General features: G+C 43.9%; 2 protein-coding genes across 2 annotated transcripts in view; one reads left to right on the forward strand and one right to left on the reverse strand.

Annotated features, from left to right (window-relative positions):
* LOC135221301 (uncharacterized) overlaps positions 1-19,162 on the reverse strand; it is a 146,837-nt gene that overhangs the window by 125,908 nt on the left and 1,767 nt on the right. The window lies entirely within an intron of this gene.
* Positions 1-19,162, forward strand: part of LOC135221303 (uncharacterized) — a 70,685-nt gene that overhangs the window by 7,908 nt on the left and 43,615 nt on the right. Inside the window, exons 2-4 of the mRNA XM_064259110.1 lie at positions 1-64; positions 14,089-14,122; positions 14,574-14,721. The exon at positions 1-64 is cut by the window's left edge and continues 42 nt beyond it. Coding sequence (XP_064115180.1) covers positions 1-64; positions 14,089-14,122; positions 14,574-14,721 — 246 coding nt within the window. The remainder of the gene's footprint in view (positions 65-14,088; positions 14,123-14,573; positions 14,722-19,162) is intronic.

The following is a 19,162-nucleotide window of genomic DNA, read 5'->3' on the forward strand; positions in this document are numbered from 1 at the left end:
TGGGTTGTTTGTATCCCACAACAGAGTGTTTTAGAAGGAGTGGAACTTTCAGCACCATTGATAGGTAAGTAACCTTTAGAGAGGGATATACTTTCACTAATGATTTCCTCGTGTCTGGATTACTTTTAGCTTTAAATTTTGTGAGATATTTTTGTTTCAGTCACAATACAAACCTATGTCTTTTATATGAATATGTGACAGGTAAGTACTGTAACCAGTGATTGCATGAAATCACTGACATTTTAAGGAAGTTCTTGTAATTGCTGTTTCATTTGGGGGCTCCATGCAATCTCTGAAATCCTTAGAGATTTCATGAAATCACTTCTATGAAACAGAGGGCATTCACATTTTTACTGATACAGAACGTATTTAGTTTTATACTGGGAAAGTATTGTATTCATCACTTTCACTTATTCAGACATCTATGTTAAATTGAAACTGAAGTAAAGCTTGAAAAGTTAACTTTATTAAGACACCATGTCAAATTGACTCAAATAAAACAATTAAAAAGGAAGTACAATCACAGCATGAGAACAAAGTCATCCAATTCATTTCTTTGCACATTTACAATTAACAAGGAAATCTGAAGTGCATTTCAACTTGGCTTTGAAAAATATACACCTGTTGTCTGGCACTGCTGTCACACTTATTGAAACCCTGTCTTCCTGGAGCTGACTGGACAAACACACAGTTTGTTTCAAGTTAGTATTTCTTCTGTTAAAAGATGCTGATGACATGAATCTATTTTATTTCTTGATATCTGTCTGCATAAAGTCCCAGCCTTGACAGCAATCCTTTATAAATCCTTGCCAAGATCTCATGCAGAGATAAAACCAAGAATATTATGTGGGGGCTCCCATACTGCTCTTGACATCTTGAATAGGCATAGGTATATTGTCTTCCAGTTTGCCCTAATTCTGGTTAAGATGACAGTTTTACCATTCTGTATGACTGCTACACTTGTCTAGCATATGCTATTCTATGACATCACTTTATCTGTTCAATATGGACATATGCACTCTCTTCAACAAAGCCTGGTAAGTCTGTGACAAATAGCTATTAGATGTAGCAAAATCAGTTACAATTTCACCCTTGGAAGTTGCATCATGTGAAGAACGCATTCTATGGGAGTATTCTTTATGTCATTAAATGGCACATCTGTCACAGCAAAAGATTCATTCACATCACAAGACTTAATAGATATGGCAACCATCTCAATCCATGGCAGATTGTTTTCAATGGCAGCCCAGACATTAGGTAATTTCACTCTTTATTCTGGCAAGGATGATAAAAGTGAGGCCAACTAGAGTTTCTCAGCCAAATAACCCATAGTACTAGTGAGAATACAATTTCCAAATGATGAGCTGAGATCTGAAATTGCACGAATTTGATGTCTGAAGTCCAGTCTTGATAAAGTATTGTTGTTTACTAACCACACTATCAGGATGTTTTTAAGGGCCCCAGTAGTTGGTTCCAATGAGCCTTGATTGAGAATGATGTAGTTTATCATAAACATTGATGAAATCTGGCTAAATACATTACAGGTTGATGATCACAAGTAATATAAATACCAAGCCATTGCTGCTTTTAAGTATGGCTGTGGCATCAAAGTGGATGGAAAGGTCCAAGAGTTGCATTACTCATTTGTCAGAGGCTGGAGTACATGAAATTTGTTAAAGTGATCCCGATATACCATGATCCATTTGAATTTTTAAAGTGTCATTACCTGCATAGCAAATAAGTCTTGATGACCTTTCAAAGTTAGAGCCTTGCAGAATAATGGCCTGAAAGCCATGCCTTTAGCCATGGGCTGTTGCTCATTTTTTGGCATTCTCCACATAGATTTGAAAAGCTCAAAGGGAATGGTTGTAACATTGCTGGAACTTTTTGCATATGGTTTCTCCCACCATTCTTAATTAAAATGTATACTACGTACGAACATGTTTAATGACATCCAATGTATCTTCAATTGTTCTGAGGTACAGTGGAGATTTTGTGCGGCTGCTGCACTATTTTTATTAATTTCTAAAAATTGTCACACAGAAGGAAATCATATCTGACCCATAAGTAGTAGTCATTCCTTCTCTTCTTATGGACACAAGCAGCTGATTGACTTGGTACCTGAGTGAATTTTTCTTCTAAACTAATGAGAGAGGCTAATACTGGACTGACCACTCTCATTCCTCTAATCTTCCAATGCAGCTTACACTCTGATTCATTAACTGTCAATGGTCAGTATCAGTAAATTAGTGGGTTAAAAGCACTAACAATTTGGGGATTTTATAAAATCTCTTGGAATTCTAGTGATTATGGAAAATACCTAAGTTAAAAAGTCTTTACTTGAACTTGCAGAAATTTTCACTGGTTAAACTACTTCCTTTTAACAGATATGTATATTTTTGGAGAAAGCCGATTTAACGCTTAGAGTACATTTTAAAGAATATTCTTAGTCCGTAGTATATACTGTATCATACATGCAAACATGGACAAACGATAGAACATTGAACTGCATTGGGTTAATCGGGCATGAACTGCGCATTGGTATTCTGCGCATACAGGTAGTCCCCAGTTATCGGCAGACTGTTAATGGTGATCCAGTTTTACAGTGCTTGTCTACCGCCATAAAATTGGCTATGGTGCCATAACGTACTGAGTTTCAGTTATTGCCTTTTAGTTATGGCGTCATAACATACCTAATAGAGGCACCATTATTGACGCCCATAAATTGCTGAGTTTCAGTTCATGGTGGTTTGGCTCATCAGTACCCCACCAATAACCAGGGATTGCCTATAATGTACATTTCATGAAATGTTTAGTTTTAAGATGATTTCTAAATATGATACCTACCTATATAAAGGCCATCCCTGGTTATCGGTGGGGGTTCCGTTGTCGGCGGGGTGTTGATAAACAAAAACTGCCATTAACCGAAATTCAGCGATTTATGACGCTTATGGCTTTTATAACCAGTTAATGGCGCCCCTACTAGGTATGTTATGGCGCTAGGCACTAGAAATGATCCTATAGTTAAGACCTCAGGTTTGTAGCTATGAAAAATACAAATTGTCTTAGAAAATTTGTCATATTTCCCACAAATAATGGGTAGATATGGTCTAGAGAGAAATCAGTGAGTCCACAAATTAGGAGAATGTGAATTTGCGCGGCCCATTGTACTCCCCACAGAATGGACTCTTTCTCCCCAGGTGTGCGAGAATCTGTGGAAACTGTGGGGTAGACCTTAGGTAGACCTTTTTGGAATGTCAGAATCGGAGACTTCCAATTTATTGTTCACCAGTCCCGGATCCTCTGGCTTGGGAAATGGATGCCATGCTACAGGACTGGTCAAACATGGATCTGTACACTTTCCCACCTTTCTGCATGATAAGAGAGGTGATAAACAAAGTCAGGAACTACAACAATGTTACAATGACCCTGGTAACCCCATTCTGACCACGACAAGAATGGCTCCCAGTTCTACTGTTGCTACCGACAGACAAACAACCCCACTTCAATCGATACTAACGATATTTCACTTTGGCCTTGACTTTCAGGAGCATCGTCAGAAGCTGTCACTAAATGCAGATCTTCGTCTGACAGAGTCTATCAGGCCAAGTGGGCAATCTTCAGGGATTGGTTTAGAAGACATGATGTCTTGTTGTCTTCAACTTCTTTTAGTAATATAGCAGACTTTTTATTGTATCTTAGGAAGTCTAGAGGCCTTTTGTCATCAACTATCAGAGGATACAGAGCAATGTTTAGTTATGTATTCTGTCATGGGGGTTAGACTTTTGTACTGACCAGGACATCTCAGACCTCATAAGGTCTCTCAATATCACAAGTCCAAAGGCTCAGAAATGGTCTCTTAGAATCTAGATGGGGTTCTTAAATGGCTGTTGGGATCCAAATTTGAACCCCTTAGATCCACATCTCTTAGACATCTAACAAGAAAACCTTTTTCTTGGTTGTGCTAGTGACACAAAAAGGGTAAATGAGATATACACCCTTGACAAGAAAGTAGGCTTTTCACAGGCAGATCCAGTGTGTTCCCTTGCATTGGGTTTTCTAGTAAAAAATGAAGACCCTAACAAACTTTGGTCTTGTTCCTTTGTCATCAAAAGTTTAATGGAAGTCTTAAACCCACAAGAAGAGGAGAGGACACTGTGCCGACTGAGACACTAAGGTACTATCGAGACAAGACAAAAAGATTAGGGGGCCCTCTACTCATTTGTGGTGCTCGGTTAAGAATCCGTCATGGGCCATGTCTAAGAATAGCTTGGATTTTTCCCAAAGGATCTAATCAAGGAAGCACATACACAGGTGGGAGAGGGCCTTAATTTAGTAAGAGCTAAAGCTCACAAAATCAGATCGGAAGCCACATCATTGCCTTTTAGCCATAATTTGTCTATTTCATCCATTTTGCAGGCTACTTAATGGAACTGTCAGTTGTTCTTTTCGACACATTATTTGAAAGATGTGGAAGGGATTTTAAGTGCGGTGCATTAGGGCTGTTATCGGGGGCTGGCAGGGTGTTAAGGAGGCAGTATAGGAAGATTTTCTTCCTATACTTGATATCAGGTGTTGTGTTTAAGGGGAGTCGGGGGGCACTTAGTACTTGGAGCACCCTCCAGTTCTTAATTTTATGGTTGGGTTTGGTAATTTTTTATATATTTGTTGGTGTAGGTGTTTATTGTTATATAATCTTGCCCTTATTTAGTTGGTTACATGCCCAGGGCAGAGGCAACTGACTGCCTATACGCTTAGTAGTCACCAGTTTCATACTTTTATACAAAGCTTTACTGTTGTAGAGGTGAGTCTGGCCAATTATCCACACCCTACATGGATAAGATGAGCACTGACCAGAGGCAGTATCTTCCTGTAGCAGCTCTCTTATCAAGTGAGGAACAACAAGCACTGATTCAATATATTTATTTTCTGTTTCTCTGTGCATTAGTATTTATAATGTGGGAGGTAGAACTAACCGTATCCCACCTCCGGGTCAATTTAGGATTCAGCAATGTAATTATGTGGTAAGTTACATATACTATGTAAAAATGACAATTTTATGATAAAATGTTTTATATATATACTTATCAAGTAATCACGAATCAGAGCCCTACCACCTCCCTGCATATGGGATTGGGCAGAAACAATTGACTACTTGCTGAAGGTGTTCCTCTTTTACTCTGTAAGTGGACAGGGTGATACCTGCACAGACAATGTAACTAGCGATACCATGATTATCAAATTTGAAGCTACCAGCATGAAACTAAGCAATGTAATTACTTGGTAAGTATATATATAAAATATTTTTTATCATAAAAATGTCATTTCTGGGCTCAGCTCGTGTCGCTGCGCGAAATATCCTTTAATCTATTATTTCTAGGGTAAATGTACTAACACATACCAGAGAATAAATAAATAAAGAAAAAGGTCAGTACAACTGACTCGCTCACCCTCCAAGAGGGTGTCGGTATGAACACTATGGCGAGTGAGACCACTACCACGAGCCGATTGCCAATAGAAATCTCCCACTACAAAATCCCCACAAGAGGAGAGCCGACCCACAGAGTGGGCAGCAACTACTACTACTCCATCCCATGCTGCCGACTGCTGCGCCTCTGGTGGCCATCCTTTTCAGTTAGCGCACACTGTATACACGTGCCCCTTTTTACTCTGTGTTATTTGTGCCCTTAATTTTGGATTTATTTATCATGGAGCGTGCAGCCATCGCAGCAGCTAAGTTAAGTACTCAATGTTTATTGCTATTTGGTTTTTTCCGTCCCTGAGCCCGTATTTGCCGTTTTTTAGGTATAAAATACAAACTCTGGTCGGAAGCATGGCAGCATGGTTCTGCCTCGTGGCGGGTTCGTTCTTGGTCTCCCATACCCAGAAACATTCCCTTACTTTAGTACGCTCTATTTTTATCATCCTATTTGTTTTTAGGGTACAGTCTACACGGTTTATGTCATGCATGCATGTCTTTTTACCTTATGTAGGCTCCTTCTATCCAGACCCTAGCCACGGCTCTTAGTATCGGCCCCGGCTAGCTTTGAGTGGTAGACTTTCCCTTGGGTTAGTCGTACACTCCTGGATTTTTTCTCCTACTACTTTTGTTTTCTTCTCTTTGCAATGATTTATCTTTTATTTTAATTATGGTTTTTATGTTAATGTAGGAGTCCTGGCTTCCACTTAGCCTAGGGTTATGGCCCATAGGGCCCATATGCTACCGCTCTTCAGTTCGGTTGCTTCCCGATAGCATCTCTCTGATCAGCCGTTGTGTTTTTCTAGGCCTTGTTGTTTCATTGTTTTGTTGTTACCGCCCCGTGGTCACTACGTGATCACGGAGCAGCCAGACGCCTGTCCAGTCATCTTCCCCCCTCCCGCTCTTCCATAGAGTCGGGGGGAGGGTTGGTCTGCCCACGCTCGCTCCGCATACCCGAGCCTGCCTCCCTCTCCCCCCAGGCGGAGGGAGTAGAGGGACGGGACAGACCCAGACTGGACTCGACCTCTCCAGCTTCTCGGTCCGGCCGGATGGTAAGGGTGGGGGACTGGCCTTTCCCCCCTCCGTCGCTCTCTCCGGTCGCTCCAGTTGCTAGGGCGCGAGTCTGTGTGCCCTCTCGCCCTTTCCCACCTTACTGGGGCTCCTTTTCTACCGGAGCCCCGGCATCCAAGTGGAAAGGTGCTAGTCCACCCCGCAGGGTGGACCGAGGCATACAGTTGGTCTCTACTAACCCCTCCGTCGCGCTGAGTCGCGACACGCTCCGCCACGCACTGGACTTAGTCCGGTACGTTCGAATTTTATAGGTTTAAGATTCTGTTATGTTAAACTAGTAAGTTTATCTTAAGCTACCTTAAACCATCCCCCTCCCTTATCTGCCTCACCGGATCTCTCCGGGGTTATAGCCTATTCAGGCGTTAAGGGAGGGGTTATGCCCAAAATTTTTCCGAGCTCCGGCATGCAACGGAGTTCTTCTGTCTTTAGCCTGTAAGTGATAGCCTTTAAGATACTCATGTGTCTTTTCACTTACAGACCACCAACTGTGAGCATCCGGGATGCGCCGCCACACTTCAAGATCCCTGTGGACATGAAGTTTGCCGGTCCCATGCTCCATGCGCGACTCCGCACGGGGACCTCCAGGTCTGGTATCACGAGACATGCACCATCTGTTATGATCTGGTGAGCCAGCTTTTAGACGGGGTAAGTATTCCAACTCCGTTAGCCAGTCCCCAATTTGTTATAGTTCTTAAGTTTTCTAAATTCAATCTTTCTTAAACTTAAGATAAAAATACAAGGGGGTTTTTTGCATCCCCTATAATTTTAAGTTAAGCTTTTATTTAGTTTTAGTTTTAAGTTTAATCTTAAAATCTAATAAATACCCTCTCTCCAGCTCCGGCTGTGAAGGATACGCACTGCAACCCTGCGGGCCTGGGTCGGCGGTTTTGGGAAGAACGCCGCCAAGGGTATGCCCTACATTCTTGAGAAGAGGTTGGCGGTACTGCTGATTCCCTTTCGGAGGCAAGTCAACGGGCTACGTCGACCCAGCAGAGGCGGCCCCAACTATCGCTTTCATTCAACAACAGCTCGCTGCCTCGTTGACGGATCCAGGCCAGGACATCTCCTCGGAAGTCGCGACATTGGATCTTAATATCGAACCCATGGTAGGTGTAGACGACCTGTTGGTCGAGGTAGGTAACGTTGGACGCCCAAGGGATGCCACTTGGGTGCCACTGGATCTTCTACCCCCCTGCAACCTCTCCATCCTTCCAAGGCTTTACAGGTACAGAATTGGTTTATACTTCTCCTGATGCTTCCGCTTAGACCCAAGGTCAAAGGTCAAGCAGTAAAAACCTTGAATAAGACGTCGTCGTCTCTAAAAAGACGGCGTCGGCGTCATCTTCATCTTGTAAGTCTCCGGCTAGAAATCCCGGAGCAGAGAGGTCTAAAGCTTCTGGGTCCGGCTCTAAATCCTCTAGGAGTAGATCCTCCAGGGAGAGATCACACACTCCAGCGGAGTCAACAGTTCCACTACCTTTGGTTCCGTTCAGAGCCACCCGTCCACCTCCGCAGCAGCTCCGGCTTTGGATTCCAATGCTGGTCTATTGCAACAAGTGGGCGATCTGGTTGGTTCTCTGAAAACCAGTATGGAACAGATGATCTCCCGGTTGTCTGATAGGATCAACTCTCAGGACAACATTATAGCCGGACTGAGCCAAGCTCCACTAGCTTCTCCCCCACCTTTCAGCACAGGGGGAGCGCAATTGCCTCCGTATGACTCTCTACCTCCGTTCTTCTCTATGAACAAATCCTTGGAGCAGTAGCGTCATACGCCCCCTTCCAAGACGGGCTTATCTCTATCCCGGAATGTGGAACTCGGAGGATTGAAGACTTCGAGTTCTACCCGGAAGACCTTCAGCCTCCGTTCATCGGCTACGCCAGGCTCACCGCCTCGGCCATGACTCGAGACGATAAGGTACCGAAAGAGACAGTCCTCTATTCACGAGACCAGGCTCAGAGAGAATGGCTCAGGTGTCTAGAGGACATGGACTGTTCCAACACGAAGATACAACCATTTAAGAGTCCTTTTACGATCTTTACAATGGAAGAGAGTACCCCGCTCCCTTTCTTGACAAAGATCGCTACGACCACCATTCCAGCAGCCCAGAAGGGGGATTCGATGCCTCAGCTGAAAGAAGCGGACCCTACGTCTCCTTTACTTCCCTCAGCCGGTGAGTTGTGGGAAGATCTGCCCAACACCTTTTCGCGGGCAAACTCAAACCAGACTGTGCTATGGAGCAGTTTGGTGAGAAGCTGCCTAGGCTTCCAGATAGCCTCATTCAGGCAGAATTTGATGCCAAATCTAGGGTTAGCCGGAGGTCTATCAATACCATGGCCATGACCGAGGTGGCTACCATTTCCTATGGTTCTGAGCCACTTTTTAAGCTTCTCACCAAGTCTCTGACTCAAACGGTGCAGTCTGATATGTTTGAGTTCGCCACGGCTAGAACAAACTGTAGAAAACATGTCCTCCAAGAAGCAACGATTCGGCATGAACCGAATAAGTTGCTTACATCGAACATCTGGGGAGCAGACCTCTTCCCAGAGGCGATGGTGAAGGAGGTCCAGGCAGAGGCTACGAGACTAAACCAAAGCCTTAAAGATCGTTGGGGTCTTACGGCCAAGAGACGCCAAGATCAAGTGGTCAAGGGTAAGGCTCAAAGGAAACCCAGACGTTTCCAGCCTTACCAGAAGAAACAGCCACGCTTTACTCAGCCGGTTCCAGCTGTCCCGTTGGTGCAAGCAGCCCAACCTTCTACCTCCAAGGCTCAGTCGCAGCCAAATTATTTTGTCATTTTCCCCCCAGCCTCAACCCTCCACCTCTTACGCTCTCTCTCCAGCCTTCAATCAAGTCTTCGAGGGTCAGGCTTCCCAGAAGTATGACCGCTCGGGTAAGGGAGGCAGAGGTAAGCGATCCTTTCGTGGGAGAGGATCGGGAGGGTCCTTTAATAGAGGAAAAGCATTTCAGGGAGAGGCGAGGAGGCTACCACATCAATGAGGACTTTCAGGTAGGAGGGAGGCTGTTTCACTTCCGCCACCGGTGGAATTTCAGCAAGTGGCGCAGAGCATTGTGTCAAAAGGCCTGGGGTTGGAGTTGGGTAGCGGGACCCGCCCCCATCCAGACCTTTCCGCAACTTCCATCCAAAGAATTGACAGAGTATGCGGAGGACCTCCCTTCAGAAAGGAGCTATAGCGAGAGTCAACAGATTAAAAATTTCAAGGACGCTTGTTTCAGCGTTCCAAAAGAAAGGCTCACAAAAAAGAACAAAAGAAGGGTAATCTTAGACTTGTCCCGCTTAAAAACTTAGCCATTCGCTGCGACAAGTTCAAGATGCTCACGATCTCGCAGGTACGGACCTTACTTCCCCGTGGGGCCGTCACCACCTCTATCGATCTTACAGACGCTTACTATCATATCCCTATTGCAAGACACTTCCGTCCGTATCTGGGCTTCAAGATAGGAGACCAGACATTCTCCTTCAAGGTAGTTCCTTTCGGGCTCAACGTAGCACCCAGGGTGTTCACGAAGTTGGCGGAAGTAGTAGTTCAACAACTAAGATCGCAAGGGGTTATGGTAGTAGTGTATCTCGACGATTGGTTGATCTGGGCTCCAACAGTCGAGGAATGCCACATAGCAACACTGAAAGTGATTCAGTTCCTGGAATATCTAGGCTTCAAGATAAACAGGACCAAGTCAAGACTCACTCCAGAGTCAAACTTTCAGTGGCTGGGCATCCAATGGAATCTATCCTCCCATACTCTGTCGATTCCATCAGCCAAGAGGAAAGAAATAGCGAAGTCAGTAAAGCAATTTCTGAGTCACAAAACTTGCGTCAAGAAGAACTCAGGAAAGGATCCTGGGTTCACTCCAGTTTGCATCAGTGACAAACATCTTGATGAAAGCCAAACTGAAAGACCTAACCAGAATCTGGCGCTCACGAGCAAACGTCAGGTCCAGGGACAAATTATCCTTAGTCCCTCAGATTCTACGGAATCGACTTCGCCCGTGGGCGAAAGTCAAGAACTTATCGATATCATTGCCCCTTCAGTTTCCTCCTCCGGGGATTACCATCCACACGGACGCTTCATTAAGCAGTTGGGGAGGATATTCCCAGTTCAAGAAAGTTCAGGGAACTTGGTCACCTCAGTTCCGTCAGTTCCATATAAACGTACTGGAAGCAATGGCAGTGTTCTTGACTCTAAAAAGGTTACGTCCGCCAAAGTACTCCCACATAAAGCTAGTCTTGGACAGCGCAGTGGGTAGTACATTGTATAAAACAGGAGGCTCCAAATCACGTCATCTAAATCATGGTTCATGGTAGCCATCTTCTCCCTTGGTCGGTACAAGTTCAGTTGGCACCTCTCCTCCACCCATATAGCTGGAGTGAGAAACGTCATAGCAGATGCTCTATCCCGATCAGTACCTCTAGAGTCGGAATGGTCACTGGACAACAGTTCGTTCCAATGGATTCTTCAGAGAGTTCCAGGCCTACAAGTGGATCTCTTCGCATCCCAAGCGAACCACAAACTCCCATGTTATGTGGCCCCCAACCTGGACCCTTCTGCCTATGCCACGGACGCCCTGGGCCCTAGACTGGAACAACTGGGAGAAGATTTATGTCTTTCCTCCAGTGAATCTTCTCATGAAGGTACTGAACAAACTCAGGACATTCAAGGGTCAAGTGGCTCTAGTAGCCCCAGACTGGCCGAAGAGCAATTGGTACCCTCTAATTCTGGAAACTGGTCTTCGCCCTCTTCGGATTCCCAGTCCAGGCTCTCCAGTCAGTGCAAACGAAGACTGTCTTCGCTTCCTCAGGAATTCTAAAAACCCTAACTTTATGGATTTCATGAAGTTTGCAGCGAAAAAGGGATGCGAATATTGACCCTCTCAAAACATTCTCTTCTTGGGACTCCGATAAAAGAGATTCAACTTTAAGACAGTATGATGCTGCTGTCAAAAAGTTAGCAACTTCCTGAGAGAATCAGATATTAGAATCATGACAATCAATTCAGCTATATCCTTTTTCAGATCTTTATTTGAAAAAAGGCTTAGCAGCTAGCACCATTACGACAAACAAGTCAGCCTTGAAAAGATTTTTCAATTTGGTTTCAACATAGACTTGACAGACTCCTACTTCTCGTCTATTCCCAAGGCTTGTGCTAGACTTACGACCTTCTGTAAGGCCTACGTCAGTATCATGGTTCTTAAATGATGTTCTAAAGCTGGCTTCAGAAACTGATAATGACACATGTTCATTTATAATGCTCTTAAGAAAAACTCTATTTTGTTAAGCTTGGCCTCAGGAGCTAGAATTTCAGAACTGTCGGCATTATCCAGAGACCCGGATCATACTTCAATTTCTTCCCACAGGGGAAGTGCTACTTTCTCCGGAACGTAGTTTTATAGCAAAGAATGAAGATCCTTTGATGAGTGGGACACCATGGAAGGTAGTACCCCCTTCACAACCCGAAATATCTCTTTGCCCAGTATCGACCTTACGAGCCTTTCTGTCTAGGACCTCCTCATCCTCATCGGGTCCTCTCTTTAAGAGAGAAAAAAGGTGGTACTTTATCTATTAAAGGCATCAGGCAGCAGATCCTGTACTTTATTAAACAAGCCAATCCTGACTCTTTTCCAAAAGCACATGATGTCAGGGCAGTAGCCACCTCAATTAACTATTTCCAACATATGAACTTCGATGAGTTGAAAAAATATACTGGATGGAAATCGCCGACAGTATTTAAACGTCATTACTTAAAGTCCTTGGAAGCTCTGAAATTTTCAGCAGTTGCGGCGGGTAACATAGTTTCCCCCGACTCTGCTAATCTTTAGTAGAAGATCCAGTCCTCCTTTCTACCTGTCTCACCCAACAGTTGTCTATGCCTGCCTTGTTCATCTACGGTTACCTTGTGTCTTTAGCTTGCTTTTAATGATGATATGGTGGGTGTCCCTTATTTTTTTGCTAGGGACACTCACAATCGATTGTATATATTGATCTCTTTGATGTGATCCCTTATTTTTATGCTAGGGGATACATCTTATTTACAATGGTTACGGGTTTTGTATATTAAGTCATATACATTCCTTCATATATTATTATTATTGAAGTTTGTTCTGTTCAAGTTATTGTCATAATTGCTTTAGAGTTCTTGGTACATATCGATACACAGATACTACTTTTAAACATATATTCCATGTAAGCCCTGTATATATGCAAATTACGTTAATTTAAGAAATATTATTAGCATTAAGTTTAATTTAAGCAATATTTCTAATTTTGTATCATTGTGTATATGTATCTTTATTAGCAATTATATTCTTTTCTTTTATTTTATCTTTTATTTGAGACCTCTTTTTGTTTTGTTGAATTTTCTTTACAATCTTGTGCTATTTCTCTGGTACGATTTCGCGCAGCGACACGAGCTGAGCCCAGAAAAGGGATTTTGACGTAAGGAAAAGTCTATTTCTGGGCGATTGGCTCGTGTCGCCAGCGAAATCCCGCCCTACCCATCCCATCGCTCAAGATTGTCTGCTAACTTCAGGATGGCCACCAGAGGCGCAGCAGTCGGCAGCATGGGATGGAGTAGTAGTAGTTGCTGCCCACTCTGTGGGTCGGCTCTCCTCTTGTGGGGATTTTGTAGTGGGAGATTTCTATTGGCAATCGGCTCGTGGTAGTGGTCTCACTCGCCATAGTGTTCATACCGACACCCTCTTGGAGGGTGAGCGAGTCAGTTGTACTGACCTTTTTCTTTATTTATTTATTCTCTGGTATGTGTTAGTACATTTACCCTAGAAATAATAGATTAAAGGATATTTCGCTGGCGACACGAGCCAATCGCCCAGAAATAGATTTTTCCTTACGTCAAAATCCCTTTTTCAGGGGGCAACAAGGAGTACTTGAGGGTGTAGAAGTTCTTATGTTTTCTGGCCTTTTATTTGTACAATAGTCTCCCAATTCTTTATCACTGAATTTATTTTAAGAATTTTAATTTAAGGTAGAGAACTTTTAGAATATAATTTTGGGGGACATTAGTGTACTATTATAAAAAATTTGAATATAATTTTGGGGGACATTAGTGTACTATTATAAAAAATGAGACCACTTCCCTCCTTTTTTTAGTCTGGTATCTTATTGATGACACATTTATTATGTACATATTTAAACATCTCAAAATGTTTAGAAAATAAGATAAAAATGGAAATTGCAAAGCCTTAAGATAAAATTTAAGATGTGATTACCAGGCTCCCTTTCCATTCCTTGTTGTATGTATACTATAAAAGTACAGTAATACTAAGGGAATCAGTGCCAATAAATGTTTTGGAAGGAGATTATCACCTGTCTTGGAAGTATATATGTAACCTATTTTACCCAACCAGGCATTTAATGGTTGAGCACATAAAAAAATAAAAATCTGTATGTTTTTATCTAATTCCGTTGGAAGTTTACATAACAGCAAAGTTTTTGAAATGATACATTGTATTTGTGATCTTTGGGAAATTAATACAGAATTTATTTTTTATATTCTATTTGCAGAGGCCCATGCCTTGAAGCAGCATGGATCAGAAGGGTAAGTGCTTTAATTATGTCTAATTTGAGCTCATATTGTTTAACTTTATTAAGTGCTATTGATACAGAATGTATTTTTCAGTCAGTTTGGAGACTTAAAGAGTTACACTTGGCTACATGAATTTTGGTATGCACAGCTTCTCCATTTGTTCTTGGCAATATAGTAGTTGCTTCATTCCCAAAGTAGAGAACAGTATGGGAAACGTAGTTGTAAGGGGTGCTTTTTCTGCGATGGAAGAAATACTATTTTTCAAAATGTCTTAAGAATTCCCAGTTAATTGAAACACTTGGTTAAACTTTCTTTTGAAGCAAGAAGTATAGTTAAAATATATTTATGATGTCTAAACCTTAATTGAAATTCTATGTTTACATGTGTGTGCACATCAGTATACGTACTCTCTTTACATAGATAAGACTGTACAGTGACTTTAATTTCCATTTCTTATTGATAGGCGATATGTTAGTGTACTGTGTGGGGACAGTATTGTGTATGAGATGTCAGGTGAAGAGCCAAGAGTTATTATCTACAATGAAGAGGAAGGATCTGAAGTTGTCGTCTTTAAAGCTACTGTGTTGAATGAGTACCTGGTTACATTTAAGGTTAGTAAGAGATGAATTTCATAGCCAAGTAAAAAATTATTTGTATGTTTAGTAGCATATGCCTGAGAGTACGTATATACAGTTTATTCTTTTATACTTTTTCTGATAATATTGTTCCTTCCTGAACATTTAGTAATGGTGGTTTAAAACTTAAGAATATAATAAGAGATGTGGCATACACATACTTATAAAATACATTATATATAATGGAGTGATGTATTAGGATGTGAGCCATATTTTCAGATAAATCCATGTTGGCCATTAGAAGTATTTATTTTCATGTATGTAGTAAGTATAATTTGTAGTGCTTTTGATACTGACAAATATGTTTTGTATCCTCTGCTCTGTGACCGAGAGTTTATACTTGAAACAGGAATAGATTTTGGATAGTACAGAATTCCTGAACTGTTATGGCAATGAAACTTTCAAAGTCCTTCTGTCATGCTGGTAAAAGTAATCATATGGGTAATTTTTCCCCTTTTTTGATTATCATTTAATACAGTTATTATTGTAAAGAAATAATAGATTTCTGGTTATGTGCTTTTCTGTTTAAAGGAGGAAACATCATCAGTTTGAGGTCCTTTGTTAATTTAATTTCTTAATGAACCTTCATGAAGATCTTCTTTCCAATGGATGGTCTGCTGTCTGTAAGCCTGGTGATTAGCCATGCAATTTTGATCATTGACTGAAACCTTTGTGTGTTTCAGACTTCCAGTAGTCTCACTCAACTTTTTTCAAGCCATTATTCCTTGAGTCTCTGAGTATTGTATAAGAACTTAGTTATGAATTGAGAAATCATACAAGTCACATTGCATTGAATACAATAGTGACTGGGTGATGATCTTAAATAACGGTTCTTCTCCGTAGATTAGAGCCGATACTTCCGTCATAACTAGAGAATTGAGGGACCTGCAAAGTCTCATCCTGGCGTCATATTCAGTTTGAATGAGGCCTTCAGATAGCCTGGGTAACCTCTCACTGAACAGCATGATGGCGCAGTCCGGCTTCAGTTTACCTACGGAAAAGGTGGCTGGAAGGTCTACCCAGTGATCATCAGTTCCTGGGAGCAGGAGGGAAGTCGGTTCTGTCTCCCAGAGCTGGCCATAGGTTCGTCTTTCATTGCTGCCTGCAATGTCAACTCTGCCACCTTAGACGTGAACGGGATGGGCGTTTCCTCATCTACAGTGAAGATTGTAAACGGGCTCTTGAATGCCGTAACCCTGGTGTTAGTGCATTGCCACTCCTCAAGGTTACGTAACCATGCCTGCTGGGCCTGGTCCCGGGAAAGGATTACTGGTTTTTCGGGACCTTGTATTCCCTCCTCATAGCTGCTTCCGTCAGGCGGACATAGTCCATGAAAGGGGGCTGTAATCCTTCCGGATAGAACTCGAAGTCCTCAAACCTTCGAGTTCCGCAGCCCTCAATCGTAAGCATGCCATCCACGAAAGGAGCATATGAAGCAACCCTCCATGGGTTGTTCGGCGTAAAGAGAAGAAGGGTAGATGAGTCCGGCATTAGCAAGCTCTGAGCTGCTTGGCCGGACTGTGGAAGTCCTGTCAATGCGTTCTCTCGGAGACCTGCAATAAGGTTCTCCTGGGTAACTAGTCTATCCGAGAGGGCTTGGATAGACTGCCCTGACGCCTCTAAGGAGGAGGATAATTGGGCGAACATTTCTTGGAACTTGGATTGCACCAAGTTCCTGACCATGCTGCCCATCTGCTGCATAATATTTGCTGAAATATTAGCAGAGAAAACATCAGGGTCTAAGGAGGAAGGTTCTACCTTCTCCTTAGGGACCTTGGATCTGGCCCCTTTTGAGGTGGATGCCTCAGGGTTGGAGGAGGAGGGCTGAGCCCTCTCCTTAGAAGTCTTGGTCCTCGATCCTTTAGAATAGGAAGCCAGTTTAGCCTTGTCAGCCCCGGGATGGTGAGCCAGAAGCTTATGGACATGGCTGGTACCTGACTTCTTAGACAGGGACTTCTGAAGCGATTTAGTCTCGCTTGCCTTTGACTTTAGGGATCGCCAAGGTGGACTTTGGCCTGACCGACTGAAGTCCCCCGGTGAATCCCTGGAAAGAGGTTGAAGTCGAAGGAGAAGAAGCTCTAGATGGGCTCAAGGAAAGCCCTTGAGCCCCTACAGTACCTGCCTCACAAACACTCTTACCGTTACCCGTGCCTTCAATAGCCATGGGCTCGAGGTCCAAGTCCAGAGCAGCTACTTCCTGTGCGACTTCTTGCGTGGACGCCTCCTCCAGGGGCTGAGCGACCGCCTCTTGAATGGAAGCGATCAGGGGAGCTGCCACTTCGGGGTCCACGGATGATGTGCTCTTCCCGCCAGGGAAGATGAGAGTGGCCATCTCCTTAGATAAAATATAAGGTTGGCCCTTGGCAACGATATGGCCAAACCCACCAACCCAGGCCTTCAGGGTGGCTAAAGCAGTCTCCCGGACCGCTTGGACGCCCTGAAAAAGAGGGTTACGTTAATACTTAAGACTAACCTAGGTTAAACCGTAACTTATTCTAAAAGTCATATAAAATTGACATAAATTTCATTGGTACTTATTGCATTACTGTGTGAACTCCGGAACGCCAGCTACCTCAGAGGGGACTTGGTCTACAAGCTCGTAGTAAATGAGGCAATTCTCGTGGTGCCATACCACGGACTCGTTGAGGCGGATCGCGCAGGTGGAGTGGGTCCGGCAGACCTCGTGCCCACAGGGGTTCTAGGAGGACAGCGTTGCAGCCAGCCTCCATACAATGGGTGACCTGTAAGTGAAATGATACATGAGTATCAACACTAACCTTCCAGACTAGGTCCGTGGTTGTGATATGCCATGACGCCGGGGTACTCCGGTGTTAATAAGTAACATGGTCCAGTCTCGACCTGCTCTTTAGCTGTGTACTGTGGCGAGGCATCTGGTAGGATCGGTAGGACAGAGCTTGGAACAGTGTGTTTCCGGCGATGCTGGAGATCAATTTAATCACTGAATCAGGATAACCACCTATTCCATACGCCGGAGCAAGAAGTAGTCCGAACAAGCACCGGGTGTGGAGCAGGGGGAGACCAGGTAAGGAAGTTACACGGCGGAGTTGCCAAACTCCCCTGTAGGGTAACTTAAAACTAGAACAAGGTGGGAGATGATCCCTGGCAGGGTTGGAGGACTCCGCCAACAAAACTTAAACTAAAGGCAATGGATGTTATTATATGTAAAAGAACATGCATGCAACATAGCGTACCCTTTAAGGGAGGCTGGAGCCTCCACAATAATCAACCATACCAAAGCGGGCCTGGCTATGCTGGGGTCCTGCATCCACCGGAGCGGGGAGGAGATGGTGACTAATGATAGGGAAACGTGACCCGAGAGCCGAGGAGAACCGAGCTCCACCGAGCCTGGTGGCCAACCGAGGCTCGGCCGAGCAGGGCTCCCCCCTACTCCTCTGGGGAGAATGGCAGGGTAGCGGGCTAGCTCGCCGAGAGCCCTCCAGCCACCTCCCCTATCCCCCTGGAGGGGGGAGGGGGAGGGTTTGCTCGGATCGGCTGCCTAAGACAGAGTGAGCGAGCGTCCCTCCCCCAAGGTGGGGGGAAGAGGGACTGGAAGGGTCGAAAGCGGGGCGGCTCGTACGCGGCCGCCTGGAACTCTCTCGGCCGGGTGAACATATACGCAGTGAAAAAGGCCAGGCGATCGAAGGAGGCCTATAGGCCAACTGAAGCCGTCTCAATGAACATGTAACATATAAAATAAACATCCTATCCTAACACGGGGAAAAGAGAAAAGTGAGATGAGAGAGAAAGAGCAATGTCCTGGAGAAGCTGGGCAGAGCCAATCGAGAAGGATGGTCAAGCCTGCAACTCCGAGCAGCTAGCCTATATGCCGTGACGAAAAAACGCGGGGCAAGCGGCCAGGGTGGCTCGAGGACAAAAGGGAGAAGGACCAGGGTCCTTCGTACAAGGGCGCCTAACGAAGAAGTAAGCTAACAACTAAAAGATACATGCATGCATGAACATCTGGGCTGAAAGGTAACAACGTAGGCTACGTACCGAGAGCGTGTGCTCGGACAATATCCCCCGTGTAGATAAAAATAACAAAAACGTCAATAAATTGCATCATTGATAATCATAGGAAGGTACTGCTAAACAAAGAATCGAGCCCAAAAGGTATGGGGGACCGATTGGGACACAAAACAAGGTAACACGAGGGAGCGAGCCAAGTATGGCGGCGCGGGGATGGCGCTGCATGGGACGCCGTCTTATAAAAACCCAAATAATTTGGTTAAACGTGCCAAAGGCAGCTCCTAAATAGTGTCAACCATTAATAGCAGTACTTAACTTGGATGCAGCAATAGCTTGCGTTCCATGATGATGGTAAGATAAAATCCAGGGAAAAACACAACACAGCACAGAAAAACGCGTGCAGTGTGGGTCGTGCTATCAAAGGAATGAC

Source organism: Macrobrachium nipponense, chromosome 2 (genome assembly GCF_015104395.2).
Source record: "Macrobrachium nipponense isolate FS-2020 chromosome 2, ASM1510439v2, whole genome shotgun sequence".
Lineage (NCBI taxonomy): Eukaryota > Metazoa > Arthropoda > Malacostraca > Decapoda > Palaemonidae > Macrobrachium > Macrobrachium nipponense.